A 23,552-nucleotide genomic window follows, 5' to 3' on the forward strand; every position below is an offset into this window, starting at 1 on the left:
AGTGATTTACAAAGATACAATACGAGACAGTCCTTCAAAATAAGGAAAAAGAAAATACAATGTTAACACCAAGTTAATAAAAGAGGTTAATTAAAAGCATGTCTGTATAAACGTGTCTTTAGCTGCATTTTAATGGAGTCAAAGAAGTTAGTGCAGCATAGAGCCAGCGTCAAAGACACAGCATTGCTTGAGTATAATGCCGTGTTGTGTGGCCAAATGTTTGGACATATTGGCACACAGATGCCTCTTGCAGGAATTACAGGTGACGATCCCCGAGGTGTCGTCCTTCTTTGTGAAATGCAGCAGCTCAGCTCACCTCTGCTCGGCAGCAGCTTGTGTGTGTGACATCATCGTAAAGGGTTTTTGTGAGCGATTCCAAAGAATCGTTTGACTAAGAACCGGTTCCCAAACGAAACCAGTTAACGATGCGCATCCCTAATAATTATATTAATAAAGTTACCATATCTTTCCAATTATATTATTACATATTATTTGTTGCATTTTACAATTCGTCCTATGTTTTAGTTTTAGTTTAGTTTTTTATATATATGTTTTACACATAGCTCAATGCAGACATAGGGAAAAGATCCACACCAAACTTTTGTCATGCCTTCACTTCATCCTTTGATGTTGACCGAACGATCCTCTCACCCACAAACTTGCACTAAGAGACGGTGTTGAATATTGAGATCCCTCTGGCAGAATAACTGCAGCGTGTCTCACATTGCTCTGCACATTGTGGAACTATTTGACCCCTCCCTTTCCTCTCAGATCACTTCCCTTTGCAGCTGACACCACGCCAGCTGCTCAGCCGCTCTCCATTGGACAATCCTGAAGTCCTGACATAGCAAACATGCCAAGCACACGCATGCATGCTCACACACTCATTTGTCTTGGTTACAGAAACACACACTAACCAATGTAACTACGCACACACATTCCAAGCATGTTCAAATGTTCCATGAGGAGTGCAGAAGAATTTGAGGCACTGTCGCCTCCCGATGGTTTAGATTTACAACTGCTGGTGGAAAAAATGGGGCAAATTTCTTTTAATGTTACTGATGTTTTTCCAACTTTATTTAGATTGTTAGATTGTTTCAGATCCTTTAACCTGTTCATATTTTTCATCTTAATTCTTTCTCTTTTTCACTACTCTGCAACTTTTTTTTTTTTAGCTTATTTCAACTTTTAATGCTTTTCCAACATGTTATAGCCTATATCTATGTTTTTCAACCCATATTAACCATTTTGTCATATTTTCTGCATTATTTCATAGAGGGTTCAGCCGTAAATATCAGCTCATGTATCCTCACTTGCATTCATTTTTTCTAGTTTACGTTAGTTTCTATCAGGATCGACTACAATCATTTTTGGGGGGGTCATAGCACCTAAAGGTTAAGATTATTTAGTATTTTTCTGAACATTAGAGTAACACTGAAAATAATCCCGCATCCACATGTATCAGGGCAAGTGTGCATGCACTGATACAAATTAGTAATGTTATCGTGTGTGTGTATATCTGCAGGGTCAGTGACGAGAAGGATGCTCGAGGTTACCTGCAGGCTCTGGCCACCAAGATGACCGAGGAGCTGGAGGGGTTGAGAAACACCAGCCTGGGAGCAAGAGCAACGGTAACACACACACCCACACACCCACACACTGCGGAATACATATATGATTAGGTATGAAGTAATGTAGTTTATTAATCTACGTCACACTCTTCACATTTTAGTCAGATTGAGCATTTTAGTTGTAAAATGTCAGAGTGAATGCCCTTTACGGGATTTAATTTAATTTAATTTTGCTTTTGGCTGAGATTAGATTCGTGACATCACTAATCGTCATTGTTGGCCCCGCCCTTCCTATAAAAGATGGGAGGAGGGACTAGGTTTCTTCCTCTCACAGCCCTCAGTGAGCATTGATTGACAGCTCTATGCGGAACTGTGCAGCGCTGTGGGGACAGGCCTTCTGTGACTGGGTGTGTTTTAACTACTCTAGGAGCAATGTTGTAAATATTGGAACCAGTAGTTCCGACATGTTCGAGAAATCTTGTTTTTTCGAGACAGAATTTTTGCTGTAAATTGCTTCATTAACTTAAGTAACTTTTATATTTGAAAGGGCTTTGATGTATTTCATCCAGCTTGACTTTATCAGATTTATCTACTTTAATTCCCAGCCTCACTGTAGGTTTGTGACATTTTAGGTGTGTATTATAGCTATTTTTTTAACTTTGATTTCTCAGGACATGCCTTGGAAGATGCGACGTTTTGCCAAGTTGGACATGTCAGCCCGTCTGGAGCTGCAGTCGGCTCTGGACGCAGAGATAAGGGCTAAGCAGAGCATCCAAGACGAGCTGAACAAAGTCAAGGCCAACAACATTTCCACTGAGTGGTGAGGAGGACACGTCACAACAGTGGCTGAACACACACTGGATCCAACAGTGATTCAGCTCGGTAAACACTGTCATCTCTGATTATCCAGCAAACTGCAGGAGGTGGAGGGTAAAAACCAAGAGCTCCTGGTTGAGATCGACCGGCTAAAAAAGGAGACGGAGGAGCTGCGTCTGCGAAGGGGTACACACACACTAACGCACACACCAACCAACACAGCCCACTGATATTTAAAGGATTATCACAGCTAAAGAGCTTTCTCTTCTAGTCAAAGACCCAAACCAGAGGCTTTTACATCCGCTCTATGTGCGGTTCATGAAAACGTATTGTTGGACTGATCATATGAAAGCCCCCGCAGTGCTAAGAAACAGTCCTGTGACTCATTTTGGATAAGTCATGCTTTGATGTTTTAATATCACCTACTTAGCTATGCTTGTATTATTTGTTCTGTGTCTACAGGTGTCAAGCACCAGGATTCCCAGAATTCCTTCTTAGCTTTTCTTAACGCCCCCACCTCAGCTTTGGACCAGTTTGATGTAAGTATTGAAGAGAGTAAATCCTTACTGGGCCCTCGCTCAGGGAGATGTTAACAACCAAACATCATAGTCTTCAATAAAATGTGTAATATGTTTGCAATGTCCTCATTTTTTTAATTATTATTTATTTTGATGTCATCTCTTTGGTTGTTTTTTTTTTTTTTTTTTTTTCATTACTCTATGCTACGTCAGGACTCTTATTCCTCATCCTCATCTTCTTTAATTGAGTTTTGGGAAGATGTAAGTGTGATCTCGGTAGGGTGTGCACATGTTCCTGTAGCGTTATAAGCTTGTTGGTTAGATGAGAGGGGCTGTGTAGATGTGTTGATGTTGCGTACTGTGGATGTTTGTGTATATTAGTGTGAGGAAGAGTGGATCCACTGAAAAAATGTCAGCCAGTGTGAGTTTTATTCAAAATGAAGAGCAGAGGATCAAGTTTTTTGGTGCTCTCAAGGATATTTCCAGACTGATGTTTTTTTTTTTTTTTTTTTTTTTTTTTTTTACTTTTAAATCATTTAAATGAAAGGTTAAAGAATCTTAAAGTTGCTTAACTACATAAATCATTTTTTTTTAGAAATGTATCTGTATATCATCCAAAGTTGTTCTCGTAAAATCGTATCGTGTCAGATTCATGGCAATGCACTCCCCTTATATTTCCCATGATTACTTGTTTCTTCACAAGACATGGAACAGAATAATTTATGTGATGTCAGTTATGTTCTACTTGGTTTATTTATCCGATTTCGGCTGTTATCGCATGTTTCTGTGAACATCCGCCATTGTTTTGTCAACGACTTTCTATTCGTGAAAAAACCAGAAATGTCACTTTAGAATCGGTTTTGGTTGCACAATGGCATCACTAGTGGAATAGAACATATTTTAGATGACAAACAGGTACAGTTAAAAATATGATATATGTGGTTAAGCAGCTTTGAAATGTAGCCACTTCTAATAAGTCATCTGATAAAAATTAATTTGGGTTTTTTTTTCCCAATAAAAAACAACAGAGCACTACAATGTGTGCTTATCATTGGCAGTGAGGATTTCTTTTGTATTTATATAGGATAGGAAAGCAAAGAGAACAAGAGTAAACAACTCATCCATTGTGCGTCATGCACTAAATAAAGCAAAATTACTCAGCTCCTTCTTTTAGTTTGTAGGTATAAAAAAAAACCTAAGCAGCCAAAATTATTCCTTTCCTCTCCTGGCTTTATTATTGATCATTTTCACAGTGCGATCCTTGTTTAATGCTCATTAGACCTAATACATTAGTGGATTGTTTGAATGGCTCTTATTTAACTTAACACTGCTAGAATTACATTTGATGACGGAGCTAGTTTATTTGTTTTGCTGTTGATCATCGTTTCTGATCCACCACTGGGGTTATCATCATGCTTCATACTTACTCACCCATGCTACACTACCCTCTAACATCTTTGTATCTGATAGCATCCATCCATCCATCCATCCATCCACCCACCCACCCATCCATCCATGCGTATCTTATCAATCTCTGTCCACAATTCAACTAGTAACATTTGGTGCTTCCCAACCAGAGGAACCCTTGGCCCAAGAAAAGCTTGGTTATTCATTTAAGCCAAACGTGTCAAACTCAAGGCCCGGGGGCCAAATCCGGCACATTAGTGCATCCATTCCGGCCTGCACGAGAAAGTAAAAAGGTCAGACAAATCGTGAATCATTGAGTAAATTACCAACTAATTCAGTTGTAGATATCTCAGCTGGATACCTCCAAAATAATTCAACAAATTCAATAAAACTCCACAAAATTAGCAGGGATCACATTTTCTTTAAGCTTATATCACATGATGGCAGTCATTTTTAATCTCAATTTGTTAAAAAAAAAAAAACTCTGGCAAAAAAATGGCAGGATTTTTTCCAAAATCCTGCCATTTTCTTCAAATTATTCTACAAAATTTCCACAAATTATATAAAAATTGTCTACAAAATCTAAAAGGTTTGAAGTGAAGATCCTGCGGGGACTGATATATGTCCCTTATTGTTTTAATATTATCAGTGCTGTACATATTTTTTTCATTTATTTACACGTGGAAGTGCAAACTAGAGGAAAAATATTTTCAAATTACTAATTTTCCAGTCTAAAATCTGCTCCTTATTTGGCCCCTGTACTAAAATGAGTTTGACACCCCTGATTTAAGCCATGAAAGCTATTTTTTGTGTTGAATTGTATTTTATTCTATTTTTCTTTGATTTAAACCAAAGTAATTCTTCTCTAGTGAAATTACACTGTAACGAAAGTGGCTTAGTACTGGTTTCATTGGTCAACAGCGGGTAAAATGAGGTTGGGAACCACTCAGCAGCCGTGCACTAGCATACTGTATGTGTCCTCTCCTCCGTCTGTTTAAACATTTAGCTTTTGTTAGACGGCCTCTATGCTGTGTACTCATCTCTGTGTCTCTGTCACTCTGTGCCTCTCCTCCTCCTGCCACTGAAGCGCTCGCCATCCGTCGGCCCAGCTAGCAAAGGCAGACGTGTAAGCACCATCACTGCATTCTGCGGTTTTTTCTCCTCATACTGACAATGCTGTTAAAAAGAGACCTGTCATGCGTATTTAAAGGGCTTTCACTTTAAATCTAAAATACATTTTTATTGTGCAAAAGACTAAAGTTTATTCTTTTTATGAGCTGGTATTTTCCTGATTGGCTGGCTTAGGAGCGACTCTTGTAAAACATTAAATGGTTGTCATTTAGCTCCAGCTTCATTGATCTGTCAGTTGTTTTGCTACAAAGAACAAATCTGTCAAATTAAACAGGAGTTTCCTTTAATTATCATGATGCACCATTAGCATTAAACACCTGATCATGTAACATTTTACGAGTGGCGTAAATGGAATTTAAAGTAAACCTAATGGGTCTCTTTTTAATGTGTTTCTGTTTACTGTGGCTCTTTGTGTGTTGACAAAGGTAATCTCTTCTGATCAGCTGTGGGACTGATCGGGTTCTGCTAAGCTTTGACTAGCCGTGCATGGAATTATCTGTTTGCAGTGTTTGACATCAGCATGGTCACTTGGGGTGTAATAAAATTATGATCAGTTTCCTCCTACTGTATAACTTGACTGTGGTATCTTTCAATTGTGTTTTTCTGCTTATTGTGAGCACAGAAGCTGTATATGAGATTTTGTTTAGCTCTCCTTTCTTTCCTCTTTTGTTTCGCTGCTTCCTTTTGTTGTGGTTTTTCTCACCCTGTTTAACATTTCACTGTTTTCGTTCTCTCTGCTGCACGTTGCCTCTCCCTCAGGTGGATTCCATGGACAACTTCACCCCCTCCAACACCCCGTCTCGGGAAGACGACCATAAATCTCACTTCAAGTCCCGATCACGCTCACCATCCACAGCCAGCGATATGGAGCCCATAGAGGTCAGAATAACCTCTGCCTTTCCTGCCAGAGCTCCTTGAAATTAAAGTTAAACACATGCCCAGTTCTGTGGCCAGGAGAATCCTGGAAGTGGTTTATCAAGCAATTGTAGCAATATATCAAAATCAGAATGCTGTATTTTAATGTTTTTTCTGTTTTTTTTTTTCTGACTATTTTATCATCTTTTTGATTATTGTATTTAATTTATTACTTTTGCGTGCATTCATCTCTGAACCTTTTTATAATTTTTGCTTTTGTCAATCACATAAACAAATTTCTGTGAAGCACTTTGATCTACAATTGAATTTGTAAGAAAGGTGCTGTATAAAGTATACATATCCCGATATAGTCCTAAAAATTACTTGGTAATTAATGGGAAATTGCTATTCATTAAATATTTTATTATATATAAAAATAAACAAAAAAAATCTCTAAGTTTGATTGATTGTCATTGCGCCAAATGGTATAACAAAATTAGCATATACAACACCTAAATATACACTTAAACATTTCACACCCACACAAACAATCCCCATCTACAATCACATACAATTAATAAGTTAAAAAAAAAAAACATAAAACAAGCGTAAAAAACTAAATCACAGGAGTGATGTTGATGTGAAATTAGTGTAATTATTACCATTTGTGGGCATGAAATGACTCGTTTCCCTTCTTATCATTTGTTGTTGCAGTTGATAGACCAACCCCCTCGTACGGTTCAGACTCCCACAATGCGCTCAGGAGGGTATGGCAGTATAGGACGCTCCTCACCCAAGGTGGGTCACATGACAGTCCTATCCATTCACTCATCATCTGATTGTTTGTGTTAAAACACAACGTAAACGTTTCCTGCTTTTTCCAACTCTGGCAGCCCAAAGCTCACCAGTTTGTAGTGAAGTCTTTCAACACACCCACCAAGTGTAACCAGTGTACCTCCCTCATGGTGGGGCTCATTCGTCAGGGATGCACATGTGAAGGTAGGAACCTAAAAGCTCACTTAGTGTCTAGAAACACATCGTTCTCATTCAGCTGCTCATGGTTTCTGTTCTGTGGCTTCTGTTCGCAGTGTGTAACTTCTCCTGCCATGTAACATGTGCTGACAAGGCCCCAGCTGTGTGTCCTGTGCCTCAGGATCAGACCAAGGGCCCGCTGGGCATCGACCCACAAAGGGGCATCGGGACGGCATATGAAGGCCATGTCAGGGTTAGTAGTCAGATGACACAAAATCCAAAATATGTCGACATTTTACAGTTGGTGAGTCCGAATAGTCCCTCCTATCTCCTTTCCTATCTACTTTTCCTTAACCCCCAGAAGTTTTTAAGTGGTGGCCATGATAAAGAGCTTTCCAATTTTCTTTAAGCTGAAGAAAGGAGACTCAATGCTTTTTTTATAACCTCCTTTAGCCTAGGAAACACTGATGCATCCTTTAACAAAGAAGACCAGATAATGCTGACCCACAATTCCTTGCGGCGACAACATTTAAAGGGACGCACACACCCGAGCACTTACGGAAACTCATGAGGACGACAAAGGACGGAGATCATGGAATTTACAAATCCAATAATATGCCTTGAACAACTTTAAATAATCTAAAGCCCATATCTTATGATATGTAAACCGGAAATGTGTAGTTTTTTCACCACGGCAGACGTCACTAACTTTCGCGGCCGTCAGATTATTACGTCACCTAGTTTAAGTGCATCTGATTGTCAAAACAAACGCGATCTCTTTTTCCTAACTCCTCTCCTAACACCTTTCCTTAACCTGTGACATCATCCACAGGGTTATGGAAAAGTGGATAGGTAAGGAGGGACTATTCGGACGCACCCAAGGTTTATGGTTTAGATGAAGTACTTTACTATAAATTACCCTGTACTAAACATCTGTGTGTGTGTGCGTGTAGGTGCCTAAACCAACAGGAGTGAAGAAGGGCTGGCAGAGGGCGATGGCTGTGGTCTGTGACTTCAAACTGTTCCTCTACGAACTCGGAGAAGGAAAAGCAACGCAGCCAAGTGTGGTGGTCAGCCAAGTCATAGACATGAGGTGAGAAACGGCTCCTCCTCTGCAGCACAGAGACTACACATTTTATTTATTTAATTATTTATTTGTGACAAGGGACAATGCACATGAATAGGCAAAAATGTAAATATGATGTTGTGTACAACAGAAATTACATATAAAAAAACACATAACATCCAAATCAGACAGCATGGACAGTACAATAAAATACAAAGACTGAAATATAACAACATTTAGCTTAGGGCAGACCAGAAATAAAGTGACCATTGCAGTGCAGAAGGCAGATGATAAAGTGATTTAGTGCTAAAGTGCAAACGTGCTAATATTTTATCTTAAAGGATCATAGGGCAGGATCTAAAAATCAGACTCCGTAGTGACACCACGGTGGTTAGTGTAACTGCAGCCATCAGCCAAGCCGCTGCAAGATCGCGCATCCGCTGTTTGTTTATCACCGGGGCACATCTGATGCTGTGGATAGAGGATGGAACGCTTACGGGACCCGACGGCACCGGACGGGTCGGGTTTGGACAGATATTTAGCACCGGGGTCGGATTTGGTCACATAGTGTCGTTTCCTGCTGTAGCGCTAAATAATTGCACGTCACCCTTAGCCAGGTTAGTTGTTAAAGTGCTAATGTTATTGCACATAGCCCTATTGCACATGGTTATCATTAATAGATGTTTTTGCATATTATCATTTCACAGACAGAGAGAAAAAACTAACATCTGTGATCAACTTACATAGGAGGCTTGGATTTATTTCAAATGTAAAAAAAAAAAAAAATACCATCGTTGTCTGCCAAAGAAGATCAAAATGAATGCTTTGAAGAAACATTTTAGTTCGTCACTGTGTTTTTTTGATCCATGCGTGTCATCGTGCTACATTTTAAACCTTTGATCACAAACTGCCTTTCAGAGATGAAGAGTTTTCCGTCAGCTCCGTTTTGGCCTCTGATGTCATTCATGCAAACCGCAAGGACATTCCGTGTATATTCAGAGTGAGTACAAACATTCACAGCAGACTTGGTTTTAATTTGCCATGTGTGCACATCACTCACTGTGTTTTTCTGTGTTCAGGTGACTGCGTCCCAGCTCTCCCCCTCCAGCAGCCACAAGCCCTCCATCCTGATCCTGGCCGACAGCGACCAGGAGAGGAACAAGTGGGTGGGCCTGTTGAACGAGCTGCACCGCATCCTCAAAAAGAACAAGCTCAAGGAGCGCTTTGTTTATATCCCCAAAGAGGCCTACGACAGCACGCTGCCCCACATCAAGACCACGCAGTCTGCCGCCATCATAGGTGAGCGTTCCACACGCATGCCCTCGCATTATGCTTTATGTAAATCCATAATCTCGAGGATAGAGTTCCAGCACTGGGAATTGTATGATAAGAACTCTTAATTTGGCATTAGGTTTCGATAAATCAGAGCTTTGGTTCTCAGCTGGTCTGGCTTCAGGAACCAATATCACTTCTCAGGAAAAATGTTTTTTTTTTCCCAAAATATGTTTATTAGTTTTTCATATTAAAATACAATTAACAATCTGGTCATGTTGACATAAACCAGAGGATATGAAAAACGAAGAAAAAATGTAATAATAAAGACACACAATCATACGTCCATCCACACACACACACACTCACACCTAGTGAAGTTTGCATGTAAAAATCCTATACATGTAACCTATGCAATAGTGAGAAGAGAGAGAAAACAAAAAAACACTAACTTTGCTATAATGTTCATGTAAAGTTCCCATAACTCTTCAAAGTCCTTTTGTTTTCCTTTTGCAATATATGTTAGTCTTTCTCATCCAATGCATTCTGAAAGTTCTTTGATCCATTGTTGTATTGAAGCAGCTTCCATCTTCTTCCAGTTTAAGGCAATAGCCCAAAGTCCAGTAATTTATTTTGCTTCTTTGTTCTTGAAAAATCTCCTGGGTATATTCCTAGTATGCAAAGTTTGGCAGAAGGGGGAATCTTCATTTTGTAAACTTCTGATAGACATTTAAGCACATCATTCCAGAATTGTAGTATATCTGTACACTCCCATACACAATGTATAAGTGTCCCTTTGTGTTCTCAACATTTCGTATATGTGTCTTGAATATTTCTGGACATGTGATGAAGTATTTCAGGTGTTATATACAGTAGACCCTTGTCAATCATTTGTATTGGAGTAACTTTAGTCGTGTATTAATTGTTTCATTTTGAGACTTATGGCACAATTCACCTAACGTAAGCAGTAATCCATCCTCATATAAATCTTTAACCGTTTGAACACCCTTCACCTTCCATAATTTAAAATATATGAATTTTTATGTTTAATTTTTGGGGAAAAAATGCAGTTGGAATTTGTGATAATAATGGTTTTAATTGTAATTAACCTAGTTAATTACAGCCACAGAATCACAGGAAAAGAACACAGGTTGAGGCAGCTGCAACCAGTGCAGATTAAAAATCTAAACAATTTGAAATATTTTCCGATTACCCTATTAAAAACAAAACATTAAATCTTACTAGGTTATTGCCAAATTTTACAACAGCTAGCTAAAGATTTTCTGCTGCGTAAAAACAACAACAAAACCAAGGTTTTTCATCTAAAAACTGGTTTTTGTTGCACTTTTGGGTCCTGAAACACAAATTGAGAAGTCCTTTTAAATTAGAGAACCAACATCATTCTTCATGTCTTGAAAATATCACCTTGAAGTCCAGTTAATATTTTTCTCCCCTGAATGTCTCCTTTGTAGTTTTAAAAACATTTCTTCTTCATGTGTTTTGTCCACAGATCATGAACGTGTTGCTCTTGGGAACGAAGAAGGACTTTATGTCATTCACGTCACCAAAGATGGTGAGATTAATCTTATATTAGCCCATTCAGAACAACCTGGCTTTGAAAATAATAGCTTTGTGCTACTCTACTGACCTGACTTCTTCTCTTTTTTTAAAATATAGAAATAATCAAGGTTGGGGACAAAAAGGTCCACCACATTGACCTGATCCTGCAGGAACAGCTGCTGGCGGTGATCTCTGGCAGGAACCGCCACGTGCGCCTCTTCCCCACTCAGGCCCTGGACGGCCGCGAGATTGAGTCTCACAAGTTGGCCGAGACAAAAGGCTGCCAGACCATCGTCTCCGGGCCGGTCCGCAACGGTTCGCCCACCTGCCTCTGCGTGGCCATGAAGAGGCAGATCATATGCTATGAGGTCAGAACATATGAACCACTTGAAGATGGTGGAAACAGAATATGTCACTAATGGGAGTGTTGGTCTCTGCAGATCAATAAAAGTAAGACTCGCCACCGCCGGCTGCGGGAGCTGCAAGCCCCGGGTCCCGTCCAGTGGATGGGTCTGATCAGTGAGCGTCTCTATGTGGGCTACCAATCAGGATTCATCCGCTACAGGTAGGATCATCAATATGTCTGAGAGCACGCACACTCAGCTTTTGTTTGTAGTGATTTACACAGAAAAAATATAGAAATGCAACACTTTTGTAAAACCTACAACAAAAAAGTAACCGCAGTGCTCAATACTTTGACAATGAAAAAGAAAATGTATTTTAAATAAAGAGCTTGGATGATTCAAATAAATTTTCTTAAACTCTCAGATAAAACAATTAAAATAGTAAAAACTTGGTAAACTTGTTTTGCAAAGAATTTTAATTTTATTTCGGCAGTCTTCAGAAGAAAAAAAAAACAGAACAAACGACACCTAATTGTCCAAATTATCAGCCGAAAGGGTGTAGGTTGAAGCAAAAGCTTATACACACCTAAACATCAAAAAAACATAACAAGGCTGTCTAGATAATGATTTAAAAATAACAATCAGGAAACTAATATCACTATTTTTACAATATACATTCAATATATATTCTACACAAAGTTTTATATATACAGTTTATACAAACACACACCTATATATACTGTATATATACATACACATGCGCACCTACATGACAATTGTTGCTGATCTTTCTATTTTATATACTTTATATGTTTTAAAAAGATTTTTAAACTGGTTTATGTTGCTGCTTTGTTTCATCCAGTTCCATAATGTAACCCCTGATATTGTTATACTCATCCTTTTCTGTGTTGTCCTTTCATATTGCCATGTTATTGAAATGTAGTTTTCCTCTTAAATTATATTCCCCTTCTCTATTTTCTAATTATAATCTAATTTAGACAGTTTTGAGTTTAATATATTTAATATTTTTATCCCAACTGGAAAAGTTTAAATCACACTGGAGTACAAACGCACTAAATATGTCAAATGTCCTTTTTTTTCTACAGGACAATCAGTATGTTTACATACAGCCAGTATGAAATGATTTGCCCTGTTGCACTACTTCACCAATAGCTTTAGTTATGTGGACATGTTGTTCTTCTTGTTTGTTGTTCATTTAAACTCCTAAACCCCCCTCAGTGTCCATGGCGACGCGACCCCAGTCAGCCTTCTGCACCCTGAGGACCACACCCTCGCCTTCATCCCTCAGCAAGGCCTCGATGCACTTTGTGCCGTGGAGATCTCCAACAAAGAGCTGCTGCTGTGCTTCAGCGCCATCGGCGTGTACGTGGACTCTCAGGGCCGCCGGTCCAGGCAGCAGGAGCTGATGTGGCCAGCTGTGCCCATTGCAGCCTGTGAGTGAGATGACCCACCCAGTGGCTCTAAAAATGATATTAACATCATTACAATGTGACGAATGTGTGTCTCCGTGTCCAGGCTACAACGCCCCCTACCTGTCAGTTTACAGTGAGAACGCTGTCGATGTGTTTGATGTGAACACGATGGAGTGGATCCAGACCATTCCTCTTAAGAAGGTCTGTGTTTTACTGGAATAATTTAATATTAATGAGAGTTTCTGTTTGTTTCCCAAACTTTGTCTGCTTTCCCAAACAGCTTCCCAGATCTTATAGGACATACTTGTCAAACTCAAGGCCTGGGGGCCAAACCGGCCCTCCAGAGCATTCAATTCGGCCCGCCGGAGAAAGTAAAAATTATAGTAAAAAAATTACAATATTTGTGTTTTACCATCTGAACCAGTTGTCAAACTCAAGTTTTTCACTAAATTATTGAGAAGAATTGGTCACAAAATCAAGGAAATGTCAAAGTCAAGATCCTGCAGTGACTGAAATTTGTCTCATATTGATTAGATATTACTGTGCCTTACATACTTTATGTATCATTTATACCTGAAGCTGCAAACAAGGGCACATAAATGTTAAAATTGCTTGTTTTTTCGTCTTAAATCTGCTTTCCACTCAAGATCAAACTGGTCCATATTTGGCCCCTGGACTAAAATGAGTATGACGGCCCTGTTATAGGATAAATCTTTCCCTGTTTCACAACTAATATAATTTTTCCCCCAAGTTTTAGTCTTTTACCACAGAGGTTTATTTCACAGTCTTATTTTGGTGATTGCAATTCATTTAGTTGTTTAAATTGAATTTAGCTGACTACATCTTGTAAATAACAACATCAACACTGATTACTAGGGATGTAACGATTAATCGTAAGGCAGTTAAAAATCGATTCATAGGTACCACGGTTCACATCGATGCTCTGAAAATTGAATCGCAGTACTTTTTTTAACCAGCAGAGGGCGCTATATATTAATCCTTCCAGAAGCGGACGTGACGGGCGGAATCTGCTACTATTTTCTTTCTGGCCGCCATTTACTGTTAAACATGCTCATAAATGATTCTTTACTTCTTTAGCACTGAAAGAATATCTGTAATATTACGTGAATATCTGTAAAAGTCAGGTTTTCCTATTAACTCTGTCTGCTAGCATAGCGTCTCTTCTTCACTGGTGGAATAACTGCATGCCAACCAACCACTGGGTTACCAGCGCCCTCTGTTGGTCTAAACAAATATCTGACGTAAATACAGTAAAATGACTGTTTTTTTTTTAAAGTCCAATTGTTAAGGCACAAAATACATTTTCAGTTGCACTTTTAAAAAGAAAAAGAACTATTATGCAGTTTTGAATTGTTTATTATAGAACCAGAATTTAAATTAATAGGTTTCTTCATTTGTATCATTCCTTTATTTATTTCATTCAAGATTTATTTTTAGTTAAATTGCATCATTTTGAATAGTTTATCAAGGGATTCTTTTGACAATGAAAAATAAAAGGAAAATAGTACAGTATTTTCCCCCAAAAATAAAGGAATATTTTTCAGTCATTTGTCAACATTCCCATTTTGTAAAATAAATCGTGAGAAAATCGTATCGTGAACCCAGTATCGTGAATCGAATCGTATCGGGAGTTGAGTGAATCGTTACATCCCTACTGATTACAGCAGGACTGACTGATGATGATCTGATGATATTTTCTTATTCAGGTGCGACCTCTGAATGTAGACGGCTCTTTGAATCTGCTGGGACTGGAAACTGTGCGCCTCATCTACTTTAGAAACAAGATGGCTGGTAAGAGCTCTCAGATGACCACAAAGGTATCAACGACGGATGTGCTAGTAAAGTAAACATGTGACTGTTTGGTGGGAAAAAAATCCCTTCTGTTGTGGTCACAGGTGATGGATAATGTGAAAACTATTATTATTATCCTTTATTTAACCAGGGAAGGGATATAGGTTTGAGCGCCATCCGTCCATCCGACTTAAAGGGGACAGCTTTTCTTAGAAACTGTTTAAGATAGGATGACCAAATTTGGGGTGTGGCGTCAGGGTATCAGTACCTTGATTGAGTTCGAAAATGAGAAGTTCACAATTAATTCTTCCGGAGTTATTGCCCTTGTGCCGTTTTTTTTTTTTTTACTCTGTTCGAGGTGTCTTCAAAGGGGACAGCTTTTCTTAGGAAACGTTTAAGATGGTTAGTAATTTTATATTCTGATGTGATATTTTCTCATGTATACATCTAAGTTAGATTTTGGTTTTGAGTTATAATGAGAACCAATCTGAGGGGGGATGTTGATGACTATGTCTTGTTATTAGAAATGCATTTCCACTGTCTCGTTTCACTTCTGCTACTTTTTTGGTTCTTGTTTTACTTTAAAGCTTAATATTATGCCTTCAAAGTAAAACTCCAAGCACTGAGTGAGAAGATGATTGTGTTTTTAATCTTCTTGTTCACTTTTTCAGAGGGCGACGAGCTGGTCGTCCCAGAGACGTCAGACAACAGCAGGAAGCAGCTGGTGCGCAGCATGAACAACAAGAGACGCTTTTCTTTCAGAGTGCCTGAGGAAGAGCGACAGCAGCAGAGAAGGTACCATGAACACTCCCCTGGTGGACTCAGCAGTCCTCATAAAGGACAGACCATAAAGATATTTAATTTGAAGTTGATCACAATTTCTTTTTTTTGTCGCTCAGAGAGATGCTGCGAGATCCAGAGATGAGGAACAAACTGATCTCCGGCCCAACCAACTTCAACCATGTGGCCCACATGGGACCAGGAGATGGGATCCAGATCCTCAAAGATCTTCCCATGGTACATGTGAACTCACACACACATTAGCCACATGTGTCAGGGGCCAAATCCGGCCCTTTAGACATAGAATCAACCTCACAATTCAGCCATGTTGGAAGGCTTACTGTATATTCACTTTTTGGCTCACAGTGTGTAGTGTTGTGTAATGTTGTGTAGTTCTATCACTGCTCTCTCCTCAATAATGTCTCTCTGCACTTCCTGTGTGTGCGTTTGTGTTGAAACACAGAACGTGCGCCTTCAGGAGAACCGTGCTGGGTTCAGCGGCTCAGTGAGCATCCCCTCCATCACTAAGAACCGAGCTGAGCCGGGCCGCTCCATGAGTGCCAGCAGTGGGCTGGGAATCCGTGAGTAGCAGCTTTATGATCAACCTCTGACCAACACAGCCAGCTTTAGTGAAACGGCACCAGATAACTTCCTGACTGTAGCTCCGCCCCCTCTCGCCGCAGGCTCGTCCTCTCAGAACGGCAGCGCACTGCGCAGGGAGCTGTCCGGGGGCAGCTACGGGTCCAAACGACAAACAATGACGTCCCCGTCTGAGAGCTCGCTGTCCTCTGGAGGAGGGATGGACTGTGGTGACGCTCCTCTATCCCAGTTTGACAGAGAGGTGAGCAGCAGCTAACGCTACACACGCTTTTTAACATTACTAAACGTACTAACATGTTGAGAGAATGTTAAACATCTGCCTCGTAGGAACCTTGATCGTGTCGTTGCTTTGCGAATGTAGAACGACCAGATGTTTAGATCACGTTGGCTCCTCCCCCTTTTCTTTTCTCACGGCTTCAACCGTTAGCTTAGCTCACTGAGGTGCACATGTGGTGAATCACATGTTCACGTGTCGTTCCTCCAGCCTTCCCATTCTTCCCAGTGCACAGACCAGTCCCTTTAATGATCATATTCAGGGAATAAAACACTTAAAATAACACTTTTTAAAACACAAACAGTTTTTTTTTGGATAGAAAGGTATAATTTTTTTGTGTTAGATCAAAACAAATAGTTTTAGAAAAATGAGTCCCGCTCATGTTTTTTTTTTTTTTTCATTTTTTAAATATCAAAGCGTCCCAACAAACATTATCTGATACCACAGCAGAGTAAAACTGTGCCAATACCACAGAATGAGCCATGAATGTTTAGGTTAACGTTAGCTTTATGTACTAATTATAGTGTGAGTTTTAGATCTGAAATCATAACGAAGGCTGTTGCACACAGAAGTGTCCACACTGCCCCCTATAGGCCGTGTACAGAAAGTTCTCTCTGTGCCTCTGTGCAGTGTTTTTCAACCTTGTGGTCATGACCCCATGTGGGGTTCTCTGAAATATCTAGTAATTAATAATAAATTACTGATTGAAATTATGTATTTTTTAAATTATACTTCAATAATGAAAAAAAGGAAAAGAAAATGGAAAAAAGAGATAAAAGCAAAAAAAAAGTGTTCTTTTTCACACACACTGCTTTAACAGAAGTTAGGATGGAGCTGAGAAGCTTTTTTAAGGACGTTGGTTTTGTCTGTTCCTGCACCGCTCGACACTTTCACATTCTTCACTCATTTACTGTCGTGTCAGCAGTGTCACGTTCATCCTTTAAGTCCATACATTCTTTTTTTCAGTCATTTCATTTTGAGGCAGAAAAACGCTCCCGTTATGATCCGTCATCCCACATGAGACCCTCGGGTTAGGTCAGGTGATAGGAAAACTCTGCCCCTGAAGCCCCGCCCACCTTCAGACTGCCTGCCTCTTTTCCCATGGCCCATGGTCAGCCTTCATCATTTCCTGCTTCCCACCCTCCCCCACCCTTACCCCACCCCACCCCAGCATGTTGTCTGTGGGCCGGGTGCTGAGTCTGAACTCTCCTCTGTCAGTGGCAGGCGGTCTCACCGTCGGAGAAGACCCCCGATCTGAAAAGGGCTTTAAGGACCTTGCTTAGTAAGATGAAGGTAATGTCAAACAGCTGCATCATATCAGCACACACACACACACCTACACACACACACACACACACACACACCGCCCCTCCCTGTCCGATGCCTCGACTCCGCCCCTTCAAACCAGCAGCAGATCGTTGCATCTCTCACTGAGCGCCGGATCATCAGTCCTTCCTCATGCGGCTGCCGTCACCATATTTTGGCCGCTGAATGGATGGATGGTTGGATGGATGGTTGGATGCTTCCTCCCATTGCCGCCGATCACACAGCATGTCTGCTTCAATAGCCGTGTTTCTGACCACATGTTGCACACTTTTAAACATGAGTGCAGATGTTGGAAATGAGGAGCAGAATCTATGCTGTGTGTGTCTGTGTGTGTGTGTGTGTGTGTGTGTGTGTCTGTGTGTGTGTGTGTGGTAGGAGGGAAGTGGGTAAAGCTGCTGATGGATGGGTGGATGAAGCTCATACTGTATGAGTCAGCATGTTGGTCATGGTTTCATCCTCATTTGTGGATAAATGTTGAAAAGCAGCAGCAGAGCGAGCTGTGCATGTGGAGCTCTCACCTCTCACTGCCTTCAATGAGTGTCACAGGGACCAGTCGTTATTATGGGATGGATGAAAAACAAAAATATAGCTTATTACAAATAACATCCTTTAACTCTTTTTTTATTTTACCGTCTATTTTGTCCATGTCACATCAAATCAAACCAACAACTGAAACTAAAAACATTTTAACATGAGCTACACATTTATTAGAGGTAAATAGTGAGGTTAATAATCCTGTTAAATAAAAGGTGTCGTTAGTCGGGCTTAGCTCAACTTAATCACTGTTTTTTCATTAAATATCTATCCAATAACATTTAAATACACTATTTAAATATTTAATATTTAAATCCTTATTTAATAACATTTAAATACACTATTTAACATTCAAATCCTTTTTCATACCTATTTAAATCTGTATTTATTAACATGTAATTTCACAATTTAATATTTAAATCTGTATTTAATAACATTAATTTCTCTGTAATGTGAGTTAAATATTTATTTCTCGTGTATATTCAAGTTATAGATTTACATTAAAGTTATTTTCTGACGTGTTTGAAGCGTATAAAGTTCAGGTCCCTGTGGCACGTCGTCCATCAGAACCTTCATCAGATGCACCTGGTTCTTCTAACGTTGTCTTTTCTTCTACCTGTGTGTCGTCTGTCAGGACTCGGACTCGCCCCGTCACTCCACTGCCTCCAACAGCTCCACGTTCAGCAGCCCCCCCAGCCCCGCCTCCCCCCACAAGACCAAGTCCCTGTCCCTGGAGAGCACCGACCGGATGACCTGGGACACATGAGCCCCTCCCCCTCTCCCTGTCGACCCCCCCCCTCCCCCCTCTCACCCGATCGACCAATGACCAGCTGTCTCCCGCCTCTACTGAACTGCACCTGAACCTTCATCAACTTCTCCTCTGCCTCGCATTCTTCACCTATCAGCGCTCTTCCACCACTGACCAAGTCTCTGAGGGGTGTGTGTGTGTGTGTGTGTGTGTGTGTGTTTGTGTTTATCCACAAAGGTGTAAAAGTGTGGGGGTGGATGTAGGAACCACAGTCTGCACATTTTAGCCGTCGAGACTCGAACCTAAAAAAAAAGCGGATTGAAGTGAGACGTGATTGGTTCCTGAGCGTCGGCGTTAATCCTAATTTATTTGATCATGCGTTTAAAGGCCTCGTCTCATTGGCTGCCGTCGCTTCCTTTTCTGGGGGATTGTGATTGAAAGAAAAAAAAAAAAAGAATGAATTTGATTTGTGTTTTTTTTTTTTTTTTTTTTTGCTCCTGACACTAAAGCTAAACTTTTAGGACCTTTTTTTCTTATTTTTTATTTTTTTTACTGCAAACGGCTCCTCTTCCTCATTGGTTCAGTGGAAGTGATGTCATGGCGTCTCACCAGACTCCCGTCACAATACTGTACATAGGTTCAAAGTAGAGAGTAATATATGATAAGGAAAATACTATAGAGAGAAAGACGACGACGTGGGGGGAAAGATGAAAAGACTCCTTTTTATCCTCTTTTTAATTAATTTTCCTCTTTGTTTTGGTTTGGAGTGATTTGGGTCGTATTTTCACACAGAAAGCCATTTTTAAACCACTTTCCGTTTTTTTTTACCCTTTATTTTTTAGATAGTTTTATATTGTTTGTAAGCCACGTGTGCGCATGTGAACCGACTCTACTGTAGTGTGAAGGTGTTTTTCAGTGGTCAGTTTCCTCCAGGTTAACCAAAATATTCCCCACGGCTGCAGCTCATTCTAAAGAAGAATGTTTTGGATGATCCATGAACGCTAAGTTTGTAAGATTAAAAAAAAAAACAAAAAACACTAAAATAAAGAATGTAAAACACGTCAAAGCTGCGAGAAAAGTCCAGGCTCGTCCTTACTCTTCTTTTTTTTTTTTTTTTTATTTAAGGATGGGAAGAAAAAATATAGAGAATTTTGGTTCGACTTCTGTCACGTTTGTTCATCAGCATTTCATAGCTCGTCACTTTTTAAACAGTTTAAGGAGGTTGATTTGTGTCTTTATTATTCCGTAAAAAAAAACTCTTCAATCAAAAAAACACCCTTTTGATAGAAAAAAGGTTTACTTGCATCAAAAAACCCTTTTCAATCAGAGAAAAAAGTGTTCATAAAAAAAAATTCAGACCCAAATAATTGCATTTGAACATTTTTTTTATTTAAATATTTTTTTATTGAATAATAAAGACACAAATGTTATACCAATAATACGGCCCGTATACAAAAAAGATTACTACAATAATAATAATAACCTTTTCAATCAAAAATAAATATTTTAAATCAAAGAAACAAAAGTTTTCAAATGCAAAAAAAAAAATGTATTTCAAACACAAATATTTGAAAATATATTTATCATTTAAATAGATTTTTTTGGTGAAATATTTTATTTTATGATTGAATAACAAATATGCTACCCATAATATGGCCCAAATACAAAAAAGATTACTTTTTTTTTTTAAAAAAAAACCTTTTCAATCAAAAAGAAAATTACTGCAATCAAAACTAAATATTTTCAAAGAAAAAAGTCGTCAAATGCAATTATTTGGATCTGAAATCCATTTTTTTTTGCATTTGAACACTTTTTCTTTGATTGAAAATATTTATTTATGATGGCTGTAAAAGAATTTAGATTGAAGTGATTTAATTTTTTTGATTTAATCATAAAGACGTAAATCTACCTCCATACCAGTCGAGCGTCTGTGTCACAAAGGGAAGCATTATTTCCATCATGTTGCTGATGAATGGATGTGACAGCAGGACGATGATGATGAGTGATGACGAAGGTGCCACAAAAACAACACTACAGTTCAAAAAGCCTTTTTTCATTTCACTGACGTCTAATCTCCACTTCCTTCTCTTATGATTTAGCTCTTTTCATATCATACTCCTCTCATTTTCTAGGATTGCTTTGTAATAATTTGTACAGTTTTGCATGTTATAGATGTAATCATTTTTGTTTTTTTTGGGGTTTGCGTTTTACTTACTTGCTCCTTCTGGAACGGTTTGGGCGTTTTACTGAGGATAACCCACTACAGGTGATGTAGATTCTTTTTTGCACAAAAAATATTTAAGGTGTAAGGTCAAAAACAAGAATAATGTATGATGAACGGGTCGCCCACATTGAACGTGGACGGCTCATATTAACCCGACTCCGATGTATTTCAATAAAGCGGAGGGCTGTTACAAACGCAGACCTCACCGTGTCCTCATTTCTCATTTAAAAAACAAACAAAAAAACTTTATTACAAAACAGCAGCAGCAGCTCACTTTGTACAAATATCAACATGTTTGTTTGAAATGTTTCACATGAACTCATGTTTGCAGAACAAATTCCTGCTGAGATGATGCACAGCCACTGAGTGTTTGTCCTTTGTTTATGTCGTGCACACCACAGCAGTGAACCAACCAGTGAACCAACCAGTGAACCAGTGAAGATCCTCAATATCAAACATGTTCTGTTTTATCCACAAGCAGAGAAACTTCTAGGTCCTGTACTACAAAGCTGGATTTCCTCCTATCGCGCTAACTTCCGGGATTTAATCAGTGTGTGCTGTACTACGAAGCTAATGTCTTACAGGGCTAAATCACTATGGTAACTTAGGCTGAATGACTGACCTGCTTGGGACCAGGTTTTGTTCTGGCTAGGATCTGAGCAAATACTAAAGTCCCGCCTCCTCACCAATCAGTTCTCTTAGCAAACGAGCTGTCCAATCAAAGGAGGATCACTATGAATACGTCACTGTGTGTATTTGATCTGACGCTGACAGGAGAGAGAATATTTATCATCAATTCCTGCATTAATTACTTGCTGCTTTTACTGCAGTAACAGTGTCGTTTTTGGTCTGAATTATTTATTCTAATTCTTCATATTTTTAAAGATTTATTTCTTAATTGTGACATAATTTGTTCTCCAGTTCCTCTGTGATTGTGATTGGTCTGGCGCTGTAATGTCATCCTCTGTCACAAGAGGGCGCACGTAGCCAGGCTGAAATCAAGTCGTTTAACTTAGCGAGTTGATATCAAGATTGGTTGAACAGCTTCTGTCTGACAGAGAATGTTTGGCTAGGTGAAGCTCGCTAATGGAGATAAATTCAGGCTTCACTGATCTAGCTTCGTAGTACAGGCCCCTAATGCTACGTTCAGACTGCGAGCCATAAATAAACAATTCTGATTTTTTGTTTAACTGTTCACATTACCATTTCAAATGTGACCTCTATCAGATTCCAGTGTGAACCGTCTGCAGCTATGAAATGACCCACGTGGCATTTTCATGTTTGTCTCAAAGGTTTTTGTGCAGCTGGAGAATGACTAAGCAGGTGCAGAGGATAAAGAGCCAAATATTTAGTTTTGGCTTTTTGTGGTGCTAATTTACTGGTAAACACAGACCAGTTATGGTATGAAGTGTCGCCCAGACCTCAAAAATCTGACCTTGTCACTTGACCCAGATTTGGGCCACATTTGCCTGCAGTGTGAACGTAGCCATGTGGAACAGAGGCCTTTAAATACTGAGGCTTTGTTAGCACTCAGTAAATTATTAATGCTAATATGTCATTGGTCCAAAATGAGAAGCTGAAGGTCAGACATCATCAGAATGAGCAGATTTACACAGAAAAGGTCAATAGTGAGCAAAAGTTTCTGAAACAAATGTCTTCAATGTCCATGAGGTCAATTATTAACTGTATTTTATCATGTATTTGATGAACGTTGAATAACATTAGCACGATTAACTCTTCATGTTGTAGATTTATCCAACGTTGCATCTATAGTTTCATTTGTTTGGTTTTTTCCCTTTGGTGTTTAAAGGCCACGTTGGTTCAAACCTTCAACGTTTACCACTAACTACAGAACAAAGTCAGGTTTTTCTGTCCTCGTAGAGTTTCTCTGTGAACCAGGTTCAGCTTGTAAAGCTGAACGAGTGAAAGGGGGAGGAGCTTCTCAGGCTGCATCGTCCTCCAGCGCCCTGTGGACGCCGTTCCCCGAGATGCCAAAGACGGCGTGAGCGGTGGAGCTCAGGTCCCTCATGCTGCTGCTGTGCCGGGATTGGTTGTCCAGGTGGTGGGCGGAGTCATGGCGCGATTGGCCGTCCAGGCGGTTGGTGCTGCAGAGTCTGGACTGTGATTGGTCGTTGATGCGCGGCGTGCTGCCGTAGAGCAGCCGCTCGTCTGCTCGGAGGCTGGAGGCGTGTCTAAGAGGAGCACACGGGCTTTATGAGGATGATGATGGTGAGGATGATGAAGGCAGGGTTGGGTCAATTACATTTTTTGATTACAATTACATTTTCAATTATCTATGTTCAGTTACA

The 23,552-nt window shown here is 39.6% G+C and overlaps 2 protein-coding genes across 8 annotated transcripts in view; one reads left to right on the top strand and one right to left on the bottom strand.

The window, feature by feature from the left end:
* The window catches only part of cdc42bpab (CDC42 binding protein kinase alpha (DMPK-like) b), an 81,753-nt gene extending 61,668 nt beyond the window's left edge, over positions 1-20,085 (top strand). For 2 of the 6 annotated variants that reach the window (XM_028439216.1, XM_028439218.1), the window contains exons 20-43: positions 1,526-1,631; positions 2,243-2,391; positions 2,482-2,573; positions 2,850-2,926; positions 5,400-5,438; positions 6,203-6,322; positions 7,013-7,096; positions 7,192-7,297; positions 7,387-7,523; positions 8,224-8,363; positions 9,255-9,336; positions 9,416-9,635; positions 11,119-11,181; positions 11,286-11,536; positions 11,609-11,733; positions 12,752-12,966; positions 13,049-13,146; positions 14,673-14,757; positions 15,429-15,552; positions 15,657-15,774; positions 16,001-16,118; positions 16,200-16,378; positions 17,630-17,704; positions 18,906-20,085. In XM_028439216.1, coding sequence (XP_028295017.1) covers positions 1,526-1,631; positions 2,243-2,391; positions 2,482-2,573; positions 2,850-2,926; positions 5,400-5,438; positions 6,203-6,322; positions 7,013-7,096; positions 7,192-7,297; positions 7,387-7,523; positions 8,224-8,363; positions 9,255-9,336; positions 9,416-9,635; positions 11,119-11,181; positions 11,286-11,536; positions 11,609-11,733; positions 12,752-12,966; positions 13,049-13,146; positions 14,673-14,757; positions 15,429-15,552; positions 15,657-15,774; positions 16,001-16,118; positions 16,200-16,378; positions 17,630-17,704; positions 18,906-19,037 — 2,935 coding nt within the window. In that variant the 3' untranslated portion in view covers positions 19,038-20,085. The remainder of the gene's footprint in view (positions 1-1,525; positions 1,632-2,242; positions 2,392-2,481; positions 2,574-2,849; positions 2,927-5,399; positions 5,439-6,202; positions 6,323-7,012; positions 7,097-7,191; positions 7,298-7,386; positions 7,524-8,223; positions 8,364-9,254; positions 9,337-9,415; positions 9,636-11,118; positions 11,182-11,285; positions 11,537-11,608; positions 11,734-12,751; positions 12,967-13,048; positions 13,147-14,672; positions 14,758-15,428; positions 15,553-15,656; positions 15,775-16,000; positions 16,119-16,199; positions 16,379-17,629; positions 17,705-18,905) is intronic. The other 4 variants (XM_028439217.1, XM_028439221.1, XM_028439222.1 and 1 more) reach the window with 4 other exon arrangements.
* Positions 20,086-21,455: 1,370 nt separating this feature from the next.
* The window catches only part of fzd3a (frizzled class receptor 3a), a 28,210-nt gene continuing 26,113 nt past the window's right edge, over positions 21,456-23,552 (bottom strand). The window contains exon 9 of one of the 2 annotated variants that reach the window (XM_028440027.1): positions 21,456-23,435. In XM_028440027.1, coding sequence (XP_028295828.1) covers positions 23,186-23,435 — 250 coding nt within the window. In that variant the 3' untranslated portion in view covers positions 21,456-23,185. Of the gene's footprint in view, positions 23,454-23,552 lie in introns of both variants that reach the window. The other variant, XM_028440026.1, reaches the window with a different exon arrangement.

Source organism: Gouania willdenowi, chromosome 24 (assembly GCF_900634775.1).
Source record: "Gouania willdenowi chromosome 24, fGouWil2.1, whole genome shotgun sequence".
In the NCBI taxonomy this organism is placed as follows: Eukaryota; Metazoa; Chordata; class Actinopteri; order Blenniiformes; family Gobiesocidae; genus Gouania; species Gouania willdenowi.